This window comes from Narcine bancroftii, chromosome 4 (assembly GCF_036971445.1).
Source record: "Narcine bancroftii isolate sNarBan1 chromosome 4, sNarBan1.hap1, whole genome shotgun sequence".
Taxonomy (NCBI): Eukaryota; Metazoa; Chordata; class Chondrichthyes; order Torpediniformes; family Narcinidae; genus Narcine; species Narcine bancroftii.
In genome coordinates, this window is record NC_091472.1 from 177,154,400 (window position 1) to 177,167,037 (window position 12,638).

At 39.6% G+C, this 12,638-nt stretch overlaps 1 protein-coding gene across 7 annotated transcripts in view; it reads left to right on the forward strand.

Moving 5' to 3' along the window:
* The window catches only part of rfc5 (replication factor C (activator 1) 5), a 73,419-nt gene that overhangs the window by 10,989 nt on the left and 49,792 nt on the right, over positions 1 to 12,638 (forward strand). For 2 of the 7 annotated variants that reach the window (XM_069933138.1, XM_069933145.1), the window contains one exon: positions 570 to 634. The exons of 1 other annotated variant lie outside the window; for it this stretch is intronic. In XM_069933138.1, coding sequence (XP_069789239.1) covers positions 570 to 634 — 65 coding nt within the window. Of the gene's footprint in view, positions 1 to 569; positions 635 to 9,381; positions 9,509 to 11,231; positions 11,275 to 12,638 lie in introns of those variants that run through there. 4 more of the 7 variants (XM_069933140.1, XM_069933143.1, XM_069933144.1 and 1 more) reach the window with 4 other exon arrangements.

Sequence of the window (12,638 nt, forward strand, 5' to 3'; positions counted from 1 at the left end):
GTGAAGTTTGTTCAGTATAAGTACAGTATTGTCTTTTAAACTGTTTATTCTTAATGCAGGTGTATTAGTTAGGGATTGTAGGAGAATCCTTAGTCCATGAAGGTAAAGGATACCAGGGGTTTTCCTGTATTATATCTGCAGGGAAAGCATGACAGGATCATGGAAAGAAACAATAGTAAATATTGTATCAGTCATTCTTAATTACTAGTGGGATTTATGTTTATGAATAAGAGATCAGGCATTTTAGTGCACTTTTGAGATTACCCATATGCATACATTCATGGTGCTATTTGGAGCAACACATTTGATTTTTCTTAAGGATAACATTGAAATAACTTTAAGTGATCTTAAACACTGGCTATCTCATGGAACCTTGCGTTACTATTTTACAATTTGTTTCAGATGTACATTTTTTTAAATGATGACTTTACAAAATTCACATGACAATTTTGCAATAACTAAACTACGAGTAATCAAAACATTTTGATTATTATAGAAGCATGAGGGCACTAAATTTCATTTTTTTAAAAAATAATATAAATTTACTGTAACTCCAACCTCTGTTGCAGGGTGGAAAAGTACCGGCCCCAGACCCTAGATGATCTTATTTCCCATCAAGATATCCTTAATACAAGTGAGTTGTTGATGTGGTGCAGTATTTCAGCTGCTACTCCTCAACTTTGTTCAAGATAAATTATACATTAATTGAAATTTAAAGATATAGTTTTTGTATAAGGCAGTAAAACAATTTCTTGTGAAGTGTATATGTTAATAAGATGTTGCATTATTGTTTGTTCTTGCAAGATTTGAAAGTTCTGGAAACTCTCTCCATGTCACATCCTCACATTGTTCCAAAGAAGTTGGAAGCATCTGTAGAGGGTAAAACAGTTGACGTTTCATGTTAAGGGTCTTTCATCAGATTGAGGATACATTAGAATTTGCATGTTTTAAGATGCAGAGAAGGTAAGGGGTAGAGGGAACAATGAGAATGTTTGATAGAATGAAGATGGAGAAAGTTACTGACCTTGGGTACTTGTACTGTGTGAGGGAGAAAGATTAAAAGCTTCTTAATCACAGCTGATCCGTATGGGTGTTAAATAAAAGAAGATAGATGAGAAAAGGTGCTAGAACTGAATTTTACAGAACGTACTCTGCTGGAGTTCTGAAGTAAAACAACGAAGGGTATACTCAGCAGGTCAGGAAGCATCTGTAGAGAGAATAAACTGTTACTTATCAATGGGTTCTTGCCATTGGGTTCATGCCAGCTCACTGCAGTGGACTTCTGTCAGTTACATTTCCCATCTCTTGATCATACCTCTGTGATTTTATTTTATTTGACATGCCCATCATCTCCCATTTGTTATTTCATCAGAATTGGCTAGTTGTGATATAAACTGGAAAGGCTAAATATCTGGGATATTTATGTCCTGGGGGCTGAATTTTACGTGGTTAGAAGAAAAAAAATTCCCTGAGTTCATGTTCAGCTTCTTTGGAACAATGTGAGGATGTGACATGGAGAATTATAGGGACAGACACCCACAGAGCATCAAGAATGAAAGTAGGTTTGATACGAGGGGTATAGATAGGGTAAATCTACAAGAGCTCTATTGAGAGCATCCTGGCCAGCTGCATCACAGTATGGTATAGTTGATGTAGAGTGTCAGATTGGAGGTCAGTCCACAGGACCATAAGAGCGGCAGAGAGGATTACTGAGGTTTTCCAACCTCACCCTTCCCCCTCCCTATCCTGATCCATGGGATTTACAAGGATTGTTGACTAAAGGGGGCTCACAAAATCAATGAGGGCTGCTACATCCCTGCATACAGCATTCTTCAACTACTCATGTCAGAAAAGGGTTACAGTAGCCACCAGGCTGAGAAACAGCTTCTTCCCCACGGACAGTGAGACTGCTGAATGACTAATAAACTGCTCATACAAACCCGCCGTGACACAACTATTTATTTAACAATAATATTTACTGATTTTAATATTATGTACAAGTACAGTGAATATGTATTGTTTGTATGTGTGTTTGCAGTGCAATGTGTTGCACTGAGGACTGGAGAGCATTGTTTCATTGGGTTGTACTTGTACAATGGATGATAAATTAAGTTGGACGAAATGCAAGCAGGAGTTTTCCACTGAGGTGTGAAACAAAAACAAAAGAACATGGATTAAGAATGAAAAGTGAACTGTTCAAGGGGAACATAAGAGAGCTAACTTGTGAGGACCATTTGGTTCTGGGCCTGTTCATGCTGGGGTTTAGAACAATGAGGGGGATTTTATTGAAACAATCAGAACATTGAAAGGGCTAATGCTTTTAAAAGTGGGGGAGTCTAGAACCAAAAGGTACAGCATCAAGATTGAGCAGAAATGTCTTTATCAGAGTGGTGTGGAATACATTGCCATGTACGACTCGTATTAAAAATGGTGGCCCTGCTGGAGCTGCTGTACAACGGGGTTGCCACTGGTCGGGACACAGGGAAGTGGAGTCGTGCTGCTCTGCCGGATGCAACCACCTGGTCTTATTATCAATGGCTCTGTACTAGCTTTAATTGGCCTGTCAAATAAACATTTTTTAAATCCTGCAACTTTGGAGGTCTGTGCCCAAGGTGGTGGTGTCTTTGTTGGGCAGTGTACCACCATAAGACATCAGAGCAGAAATCAGCTCATTGAGTCCGCCATGCCATTTAACCATGAACTGATCCATTTTGCACTCAGCCCCATTGCCCAGCCTTCTCCCCATAACTTTTGATGCCCTGGATAATCAAGTGCTTATTAATCTCTTCCTTAAATATACCCAATGACATGGATTCCAATTTCCACAGATTTACCATTCTCTGGCTAAATAAATTCTTCTGTATCTCTATTCTAAGTGGACACCCTTCAATCTTGTCCTGGACTTTCCCACCATGAGAAACAACCTTTCTACATTTACTCTGTCCATGCCTTTCAACATTTGAAATGATTCCATGAGATCTCCCCGCCCCCAACCATTCTCCTAAATGGAGTGCAGGCCAAGAGCTGTCAAACCCCTCTCATGTGATGACTCTTTCATTCCCAGCATCATCCTTGTGAACCTCTTCTGAATCCTCTCCAACATCAGCTCATTGTTTCTTAAATGAAGAGCCCAAAACATCTCATAATATTCTCGTGATATCTCACCAGTGCCTTAGAAAGCCTCAATATCACATCCCTGCTCTTGTATTCTATTCCTCTTGAAATAAATGCCAGCACTGTATTTGCCTTCTTCACCACTGACTTGCCTTCAGTTTACCTTCAGGCTATCCTGAACGAGGACTCCCACATCCCTTTGCATCTGTGTATTTTCAATTTTCTCCCCATCTAGAAAATAGACTGCCCGTTCATTTTTTTGACCATGATACATGACATGACCGTACACTTTCTGACATTATATTTCATTTGCCTCTTCCTTGCCTAATCTCCTAATCTGTCTAAGTCCTTCTGCAGCCTCCTTGTTTTCTCAACACTATTTGCTCCTCCACCAACCTTCAAATCATCTGTGAACTTGGACACAAAGTAATTTGTTCAATAATCTAAATCATGAATATACAACATTTAAAAAAAAGTAGCCCCAACACCGACCGATCTCTGTGGAACACCACTAGCAAGTGGTAGCCAACCAAAATATGATTCCTATATACTGACACTCTGCTTCTTCCCAATCAGCTAATGCTCTATCCATGCTAGTATGTTACCTGTTATACCAATGGTTTTCAACCTTTTTCTTTCCACTCACGTACCACTTTAAGTAATCCCTATGTCATAGGTGCTCTGTGATTAGTAAGGGATTGCTTAAAGGTGGTATGTGGGTAGAAAGAAAATATTTGAAAACCTCTATTTTAATCGTACCTAATTGACTTGTTATGTACACAGTTTCATAACTCCAAAGGAAATAGGCCAATGAATTTTTCTCAAGCAAAATATTTCAGTAGCATTTGGGTCTAGAAGGTTCTCAACCTTCCCTTCCCACTCACATACCAACTTAAGCAGTCCCTTACTAATGTTATGAGCCCAAAGGATCCCAAAATCCAGCGGCAATAGAAATTCACCATGACAAATGGTTACTTAAACAAAAGTTGCTTTTAATTATCTTGAAAACAGGTTCAAACTTTAACTTATTCTATTCACTTAACCTAACTTAACGCCCTTCTAATTCTAAGCGCATGTGAATGTAATGTATGTGTAGGTTCAAAACAGTGATTCACAGTCCAATCTCACTTCTTACTCTTCCAAGTTCACTGGTTGCAGGCAATTCTTATACTGTGCATAGAATTTAACATTTTTGAATGTCACCAGGCCTTGGTGCTTGAAAGGTAATTGGTTACCACTCAGGAAGGTTCTTGTCGGTTTTCAGAAAGAAATTTGTTGCTCATTGGAGACCCACAACTGATTCCTCTGATCAGCACTAAGATCTCACAACCCGACTTCAAAATGGGGTTTTTCCTCAAGCTTACCAGCTTGTCCTGTTCCCGTCCCAACTGCTGCTGCTGAACTGTAGAACTGAATTCTCTCTCTCACACACTCGGAGAAAACCACATGACCCTCTTAAAACAGCCAACTGCACTCAGACAGACTGGGGCTCCGGACCTAATCTGAGTTTGTTCATCTGTTGCTTTCCAAAACAATAATCTATTACTCCACAGCATGTCCAATTAACACCTACTTGTGAACTCCTTACAGGCATTCTTCAAAGTTTTTGCAAAGGCACCTGAAGCTGGACTGCCCAGTTTGAGGAGAGTTCTGGCATTTTAAATGAGATCTGTTTTGGTGTGTGCATCTCTATGTGACCTACACTAAAAAACCTCCCTGCCACAATTTATCTCCTTTTTAAACATATCTATACATAATATAAAATATAACATAATCTGTCACACTAATCATAGAGCACCGATGGCACAGGGATTACTTAAAGTGGTAGGTGAGTGGAAAGAGAAAGGTTGAGAACCACTGTGTTATACCATGGGCTGTTATCTTGTTAAGCACCCTCATGTGTCTCTTGTCAAAGGCCTGAAAATCCAAATACACAACATCCACAGCAGCTCCCTTATCTAGTGTGTTTGTCACTTCTCCAAAAAATTCCAGTAGGTTTGTCAAGCAAAATTTTCCCTTAAGGAAACCATCCTCACTTTGGCCTATCTTGTTATGTGCCTCAAGAACTCTGTAACATCATTTAAATTCTTCCTAACCACTGACCACAAGCTAACAAGTCTATAATTTGCTTTCTGCTGCCTCCCTTCTTGAATAGTGGGGTGACATTTGCAATTTTCCATACCTCTGAGACCATGTCAGAATATATAGATTCCTGAAAGATCATTACCAATGTTTTCTTTCAGAACCCAAGGGTGGAATCCATCTGGTCCAGGAAACTTTTCCACCTTTTACCATTCAGCTTTTTATTTCAATATTTTTATTGGTTTTACCAATAAAATACAGTATTAACAAATGGCATAATAATAAAAATGGCGAATAGACCTATCTTACATTGAAAATGGGGGATAAAAAGTACTACACTAATTGTCAACCCCCTCCTTTTGGAGGCTACTGGCTAAACATAAACAGAACACTACCTAATTTTTTTTAAAAAGGGAAGGTAATCAATGGGGTAAAAAATAAATCAAAAGTAAACTAACCTTATAAATTTTGAAAATAATTAAGACATGAACCCTAGAAGGAAAGAAAATTAAAATATATTCCAGTATACTTTTTTTCCAAAGTCAGATATGCCATCATATCAAATGACCTCTGAGAAGCCAGCCTCTTTCCACCTCATTAATATGACCCTTCTAGCGATAAAGGAGGTGAAGGCAACTACATGGCATTGTGAAGGAGTCAATATCAGACCCGTTGGCCCACCTATTTCAAAAAGAGCAAGAAAAGGATTTTGAGTCAAAGTAATGTTAAGAACTAAAGACAAGGTAGAAAATACACCTACCAAAAATCAGAAAGAGAGGGACATCACGAGAGCATATGCATTTATACATTTAGAACAGTGATTCTCAACCTTTTTCTTTCCATTCACACCACTATGCCATAGGTGCTTGTGATTAGTAAGGGATTGCTTAAATGTGGTTTGTGGGTGGAAAGAAAAAGTTTGAAAACTACTGTTTTAATCGTACCTAATTACTCATTTTGTGCACTGTTTCATAACTCCAAAGGAAATTGGCCAGTGACAATTTTTCTCAAGCAAAATATTTCAGTAACGATTGGGTCTACAGCAGTGATTCTCAACCTTCCCTTCCCACTCACATATAAGCAATCTCTTAGTAATCACAGAGCGCCGATGGCACAGGGATTACTTAAAGTGGCATGTGAGTGGAAAGAAGATGGTTGAGAACCACTAATTTAGAAGAAAAATTAGAAAAGAATTTAGCTAATTGGACTTTGAAATAGCAGGCCTGGTGAACTACCTTAAATTGTACCTTTTATCCTTATTCCAAATGCTGGGAACTTCCAAAAACCAAATCTTTTTTTGGTAATGAAAATGCCCGAACGCCTCGCTCCTAGTCCCTGCCATCCGTTGGTCGCCACCCCCGGCCATCCTTCGGTCACCCCTGGCTGTCCTTCGATCACCCGCCCCCACCTGTAGTGGAACCCCATTATAATGTGATTGGATTGCAAAAAAAGCGGGGTCATGCTAAATTGGGGCCACATCCTGGGTCTCCAGCCAATGTAGGCTAACCTCGAGGTACTCAGTAGCTTCAGACACTTTCAGGGGTGGGGGTGGAGGCTCCTTATTGTCATCCACCTGTGGTTCAGGAATGTAGCAATGTTACGGACAATCTCGGAGTCTGTCAAATGCTCATGTGTCGGGTATTTGTCATCAACAGAGTACCACTGGTGAAAATCTTTTTTGCTAATTTGAAATAGCCTCTGTGCCTCACCCATCTCTTCATCTGTGAAGCTGTAGAATTCTTGCACACCATCATCTTCATCTTCCTTGGTGGATTTTTGTGATGAAAAGGCTGGACCCAGAACCTTCTCCCAACATTTTTCCACACACGAGGAGCTGACTGCTGCCTAGCCCTTTCCACCTAAGTGGCAAACTTCTTTAATGTTTATGCTTTTCAGATAGTCTTCCAGTGTTATTGATTTGTCTGAAATTCTACGAATCTGTAATTCTGAAAATGGAATGATCCCTTGATCCAGGGGCTGGATCTTAGATGTAGTGTTCTTTGAGGTAAGAAACTTAAATCTTTCTGTCATGGCTTAATAGATTGGCAGTTGTCAAGCAAAAGAAGAATTTTGTGTTCTAGCTTTTGCTTACACAAATGAGCGTGGACAGCAGAGACAAAAGTGATGAAAACCAGTCCTCAGAGATGACCCTGGTCATCCAAGCATTGCTGCTATGTGTGTCCTCGAACAGTAATGACTTCATGTTGACATGGAAGAAACAGCAGGATGAGCGAAATTTGCCAATCATGAGTGGTTTTAACTTGTGTGTTCTAGTCTTGTTTACAATGTCACGTAAACTTTGCATTGTTTGAACCCCTTACGTCAATGGAAGTCGTCTTTGCTAGACAGTGTGTGGTCTGGGATCATCTTGTAGCAGAGGTTTCTCTGTTGATCAGCTTGTCAAATTTCTCAGTTTGAGCTTTGAAAATAGGCCTGGAAATTGGAAGGTCTTCTGAGCATGCTTGAATGAACCACTCGAACAGTGAGTCATTGATACTGACATCTTTGGCTGCCTTCATGTGTTTGGCAGAACTAGCCTCTTCTTCAACTTTCCAAAGCGACGCACATAACTTCGTGAGATTTCCAGGCACCAAGTGTTGATTCAGGTGTGCTGAGGTCGTGTGCAACTTGGGTTTGACTTTTATTCTTGATTGTGTCAAGTGCGTGAAGCTTATCTTCCACTGAAAAAGATCTTCACCTTCTAACCGTGTGCTCCATTTTGAACTATTAACAATTTCAATTCTGGAAAGAAGGAAAAAAGGAGATCCACTGGCTGATCGCATTACATCTGGGTTCATGATAAATTTGGGTTCCACTGTAACTCCTAAATCCCCCTATCTAACTCCTGATGCCCTCCCCCCCCCCCGCCAAATCTAACAGCCAACGCAGCAGCAGGGGTGCAGTGTAACCAAGCCTGAGTTCACTGGCAATGGCGTCTTCGTTACCCTTAATCCCTCACACAGCTGGAACCACGCTTCCAGCATCAGAGCGGTTCCAGCTGCGTGGGGATTATGGGTATGGAAGACAGCCATTGCTCCCGCATTGAACCATCTGCCACCTGCTTCTCTTCCACTAGGTGCTTGCCACTGAGAGTCATCTTTCCACTGAAGGTAAGGGACAGCTGGGATATGCTAGTGATATTATGGTCTTTATTTATCTAAATTCATTTAACACCCCGCACTCCCTGTTTTGTGTGATTTTTGAAACAAAGCATTTGGTCAAAGGGGCCGCCATTTTAAAATGCTGGAAGATTCCAAATAATGGCAGGTATCCCAAATAAAAGGTTAGGCACCTGTATTAATGAGTGTCCAGTACAAAGAGAGGATAAATGCACTCACTTCAAAATAGTGTCCCATGTAGTTTCAGAAATTAACTGTTAAAGATCTTGATCCCATAGTTTTTTTAAATTCTGTCCAGGGAACTATCCTTAGATCTTAAAAGTAGTTTGTGATTAGGTTTAAAATTATAAATTTTCCCTATCGTATTAGGTTCCAGATCTTGAGGGAGCCTCAAAATTTAAGAATTCAGGAAGCTAAAGTGATGTTTAGGCAGGGGTGCAGTGGACAATTTTTAGGTGCCGGAGCTTATCAAAACAGCGACCGGGGGGGGGGGAGAAGAGGAATGCTCCTTCTGCAGGAGGAAGCGCCCCACAGTGGTCCCGAAGGGGCCCAGTGAGGGGCCTGAGCGGACGAATGAGGTGCCAGAGTGGTGCTCCAGTAGTACTGCACCCCTTCCTAAACATTATAAATTTGGTGATAATTGTTCAAAAGAAGCGAGATTTTGGTCAATAAAAAAAAATCTATAAAAGATTGGAAACCCCCTAAATTTGACCATTGATGGTAATCTATCTTGAACCAAAGGTAAAAAGGAATTACCTAAAATAGGACTAATTAATAAAAATCTATGGTATCCAAAATGTTTCCTGAATTGAAACCAAATTCTCAATGTATGTCTGACAACAAAGTTATCTGTTAATTTGGAAGCCGAAAAAGGTAAAGGTGCTTCAAGCATTGAAAGAAGTGAATACTTTTTAGTAGATTTAATTTCTAAATTAATCCATTCAGGTTCATGAGCACCTTCTCCCTTGAAATAGTAACTGTGCTTGTGTGACAAATCATGTTATACTTTATATTGTATACATATATTTTTTAAAGGAGATAAATTGTGAGGGTTTTTTTATTGTAGGTCACAAACAAACACTTCACAACACAGATCTACTTTAAAATGCCAGAGCTCTGCTCAAGCCAGACAAGACAGTCCAGGCTCCAAGTGCCTTTGCAAAAACTGAAGAATGCCTATAGAGGCTTCACAAGTAGGTATTATTTGAGCATGCTGTGGAGTAATGGATTATTGTTTTGGAAAGCAACAGATGAATTGACTCAGAAGATTGGGTCCGGTGCCACAATCTGTCTTAATGTCGTTTGCTGTTCTAAGAGGGTATTGTGGTTTTCTCAAAGAGAGAGAGAGAGAGAATTCAGTTCTACAATTTAACAGTTCAGCAGCAGTAGCTGGGACTGGAACAGGACAAGCTGGCAAGCTTGTGGAAAACCCCCATTTTGAAGATGGGTTGTGAATTCTTAGTTCAGCCTGTTCAAAGCCCTTGTGGTCCATACAAAAGGAGATGGCTGGCTGTATAATGTTTCACCTGAGATAATGGAAGTAGAAAAGGAACTCTCATGACCTGAAAGAGAGGTTATCATTTGGAAAACCCTGATGGGGCAAGTTTCTTTGGCAAGACACTGAAGTGGCTGATCGGAAGGAATCAGTTTGTGTCCAATGAGCAACAAATCTCTCTCTGAAAACTGACAAGAACCTTTCTGAGCAGAAACCATTTACTTTTCAAGCACCAAAGCCTGGTGAAGATTCATAAATGTTAAATTCTGTGCACAGTATAAGATTGCCTGATACCGGTGAACTTGGAGGAGTGAGAAGTGCGATTGGACTGTGAATCAAAGAACCTTTCTGAACTTGCACACACACATTACATACACATGTGCTTAGAATTAGACGGGGCGGGGGGGGGGGGGGGTTAAGTTAGGTTAAGTTAATAGTAATAATTTAGAGTGTGATCCTATTTTCATGCTTCAAGAAAATTAAAAGTAACTTTTGTTTAAGTAACCTTTTGTCTTGGTGAATTTCTATTGCTGGTGGGTTTTGGGGTCCTCTGGGCCCATAGCACTTTATTCCCTTCCTGATACCCTTCAACATCTGCAACACTGCTAATGTCTTCTGCATTGCAATGGGTTGCAGTGTCTGGGAGATCAGCTGACCAGTGCAGGGCACCAGAAACTGAGAGAACACCCCTTGTTGAGAAGGAGAAGCATGAGAGGTGATCATTCAAGGAAGGTGGCCATGGACATGGACTAGCGAGGTGCTCACAGCCCACACAGGCTGTGGGATGTTGACCATGCAGCTGAAGGACTTGCACAGACTGCTGGTGACTTGTGGATGAAGGACCTACATAGGGTGCTGGAGACTGGATCATGGGAGGCAAGTATTGGAATCAGTATTTAATAGGGTGCCAAAGGGAAGTGGGACACCAAAGGCCCTCTGGCATTGAAGCCTTTCAGTTCGAAGATTTGAACATGGAGCTCAGGCTGCCAATGGTTTGAATTGGAGTCTGTGTGGCTGTTGAGGCTGCAAGTGCACTGGAGGTAAATCCATGGAAGCAGTGTTTCTGAAGGGACTCTCCTTTGCTTCTCTTTCTCTTAGTGTTAGGGATGCTGGGCAATGCTCATGGCAACCCCTTGTTTGCCATATGGCAGATAAGAGTTGTAGTATATTATGTATATTACATTTTATGTATTGTTATGTGACAATAAAACAAACCTTGAACCTTGACTCTGGAAGCCAAGTCATTGGGTACATTTAAAGCAAAGGTTAATGAGTTCTTGATTAGTAAGGGCCTCAAAGATTATGAGGATAAGGCAGGATTATGGGGTTGAAGGAAAAATGCACTAGCTATGATTTGAATATTGGAGCAGACGAATTGCGAAATGGCCTAATTCTGCTCCTGTCTTATTGTCAATCATTAGGGGGATCTTCTTCGCTCCGAGTCACGAGAATGTAGAACGATCGGTAAGCTCAAGTGGCAGATGTGGTTTTGATTTCAACATTTGAGATATTTGGATGGGTACATGAATGGGAGGGGGAAGGAGACTATAGTATGGGTGCAGATTGATGGTACTAGGCAGAAAGGTTTTGGCATGAACATAGACCAAAGACCTGTTTCTGTGCTATAGTGTTCTCTAGTTAATTTGACTGAGAAGTCAGTGTTTCCTGATGATAAATTAGGTGTGATTGTGAGTGGCAAATGTGATGTAAAGGGGCTTCAAGGGGATATGAGTGTGGGCATGAGTATGTCAGTTGTTATAGTTCACAAATTTCAGGCCTTATGCTTGAGGTGCAATTTGAAGATCAAGGTAACAAGCATCCAGCAGAGAAAAATTTTCTACCTTTTTACTTTATTGGTAATTCCAAGTGAACGTGAATTCTGAGTCCTGCAACTGATAGTCATGTACAATTTTATTTTTATGTATAGTCCGTGAATTTTTTTCTACAGTATTGTTAATGGACAGAATGATTGTACAACAAAAAGTGAAAGTACAAATTAGAAGTTACTTGCATAATTAAAAAAAAACTTTATTTAAAATTTTACAAGAACAAAAAAAACAATATAAAGTAAAACTACCCCCTAATATTCCTCCCACCCACCCCACCCCCTACAAACCTCCCAACTTTGGAGCTTATTAAAAAATTACAATAAAATCAACTTATAACAGGATGTCGTTTGGTGTGCCATTTTTACATCTTCCATCACATACAAAGCCATTACTTAGCTTCTAAACCCATACATTTCAAATATAAACACATTTCAACAAAAAAAAAGTTATTGTGCAAATTGTAAGTTATCATCTCCAAATATATACATGATTGAATTTCATTATGCCATCTCTGTATACTCAATTCAACATAATTTTTCCAGGGATCAACGTATAGATCTATTTTGAATAAATCGCGCAAAAATTTAATAACTTTTTCCCAAAAAGGCTTAATTTTTATACAATCCCACACCAAATATAAAAAAAGTACCTATCTGATCACCACACCGAAAACACAATTCTGACTGTCTGAACCCATATTTTTTTCAATTTTTCAGGAGTTAAATATAACTGATGCAAAAAATTATAATTTACTAAACTGTATTGCACATTAATTAATTTCGTAACACTATTCAAACACATTTCCAACCACTCTTCCTCAGAAATAGAAATAAATAAGTCCTTCTCCCATTTATTTTATTTTAAATATATCTACCTTTTTCATCTTTTCCTGTAATAACCATTACATTTCTGAAACAAAACCCTCACAAACCTTATCAGTAATTAATCTCTCAAATTTTGTTTGACTTGGTAATATTAATTCTCTACCAAAAATCTCCT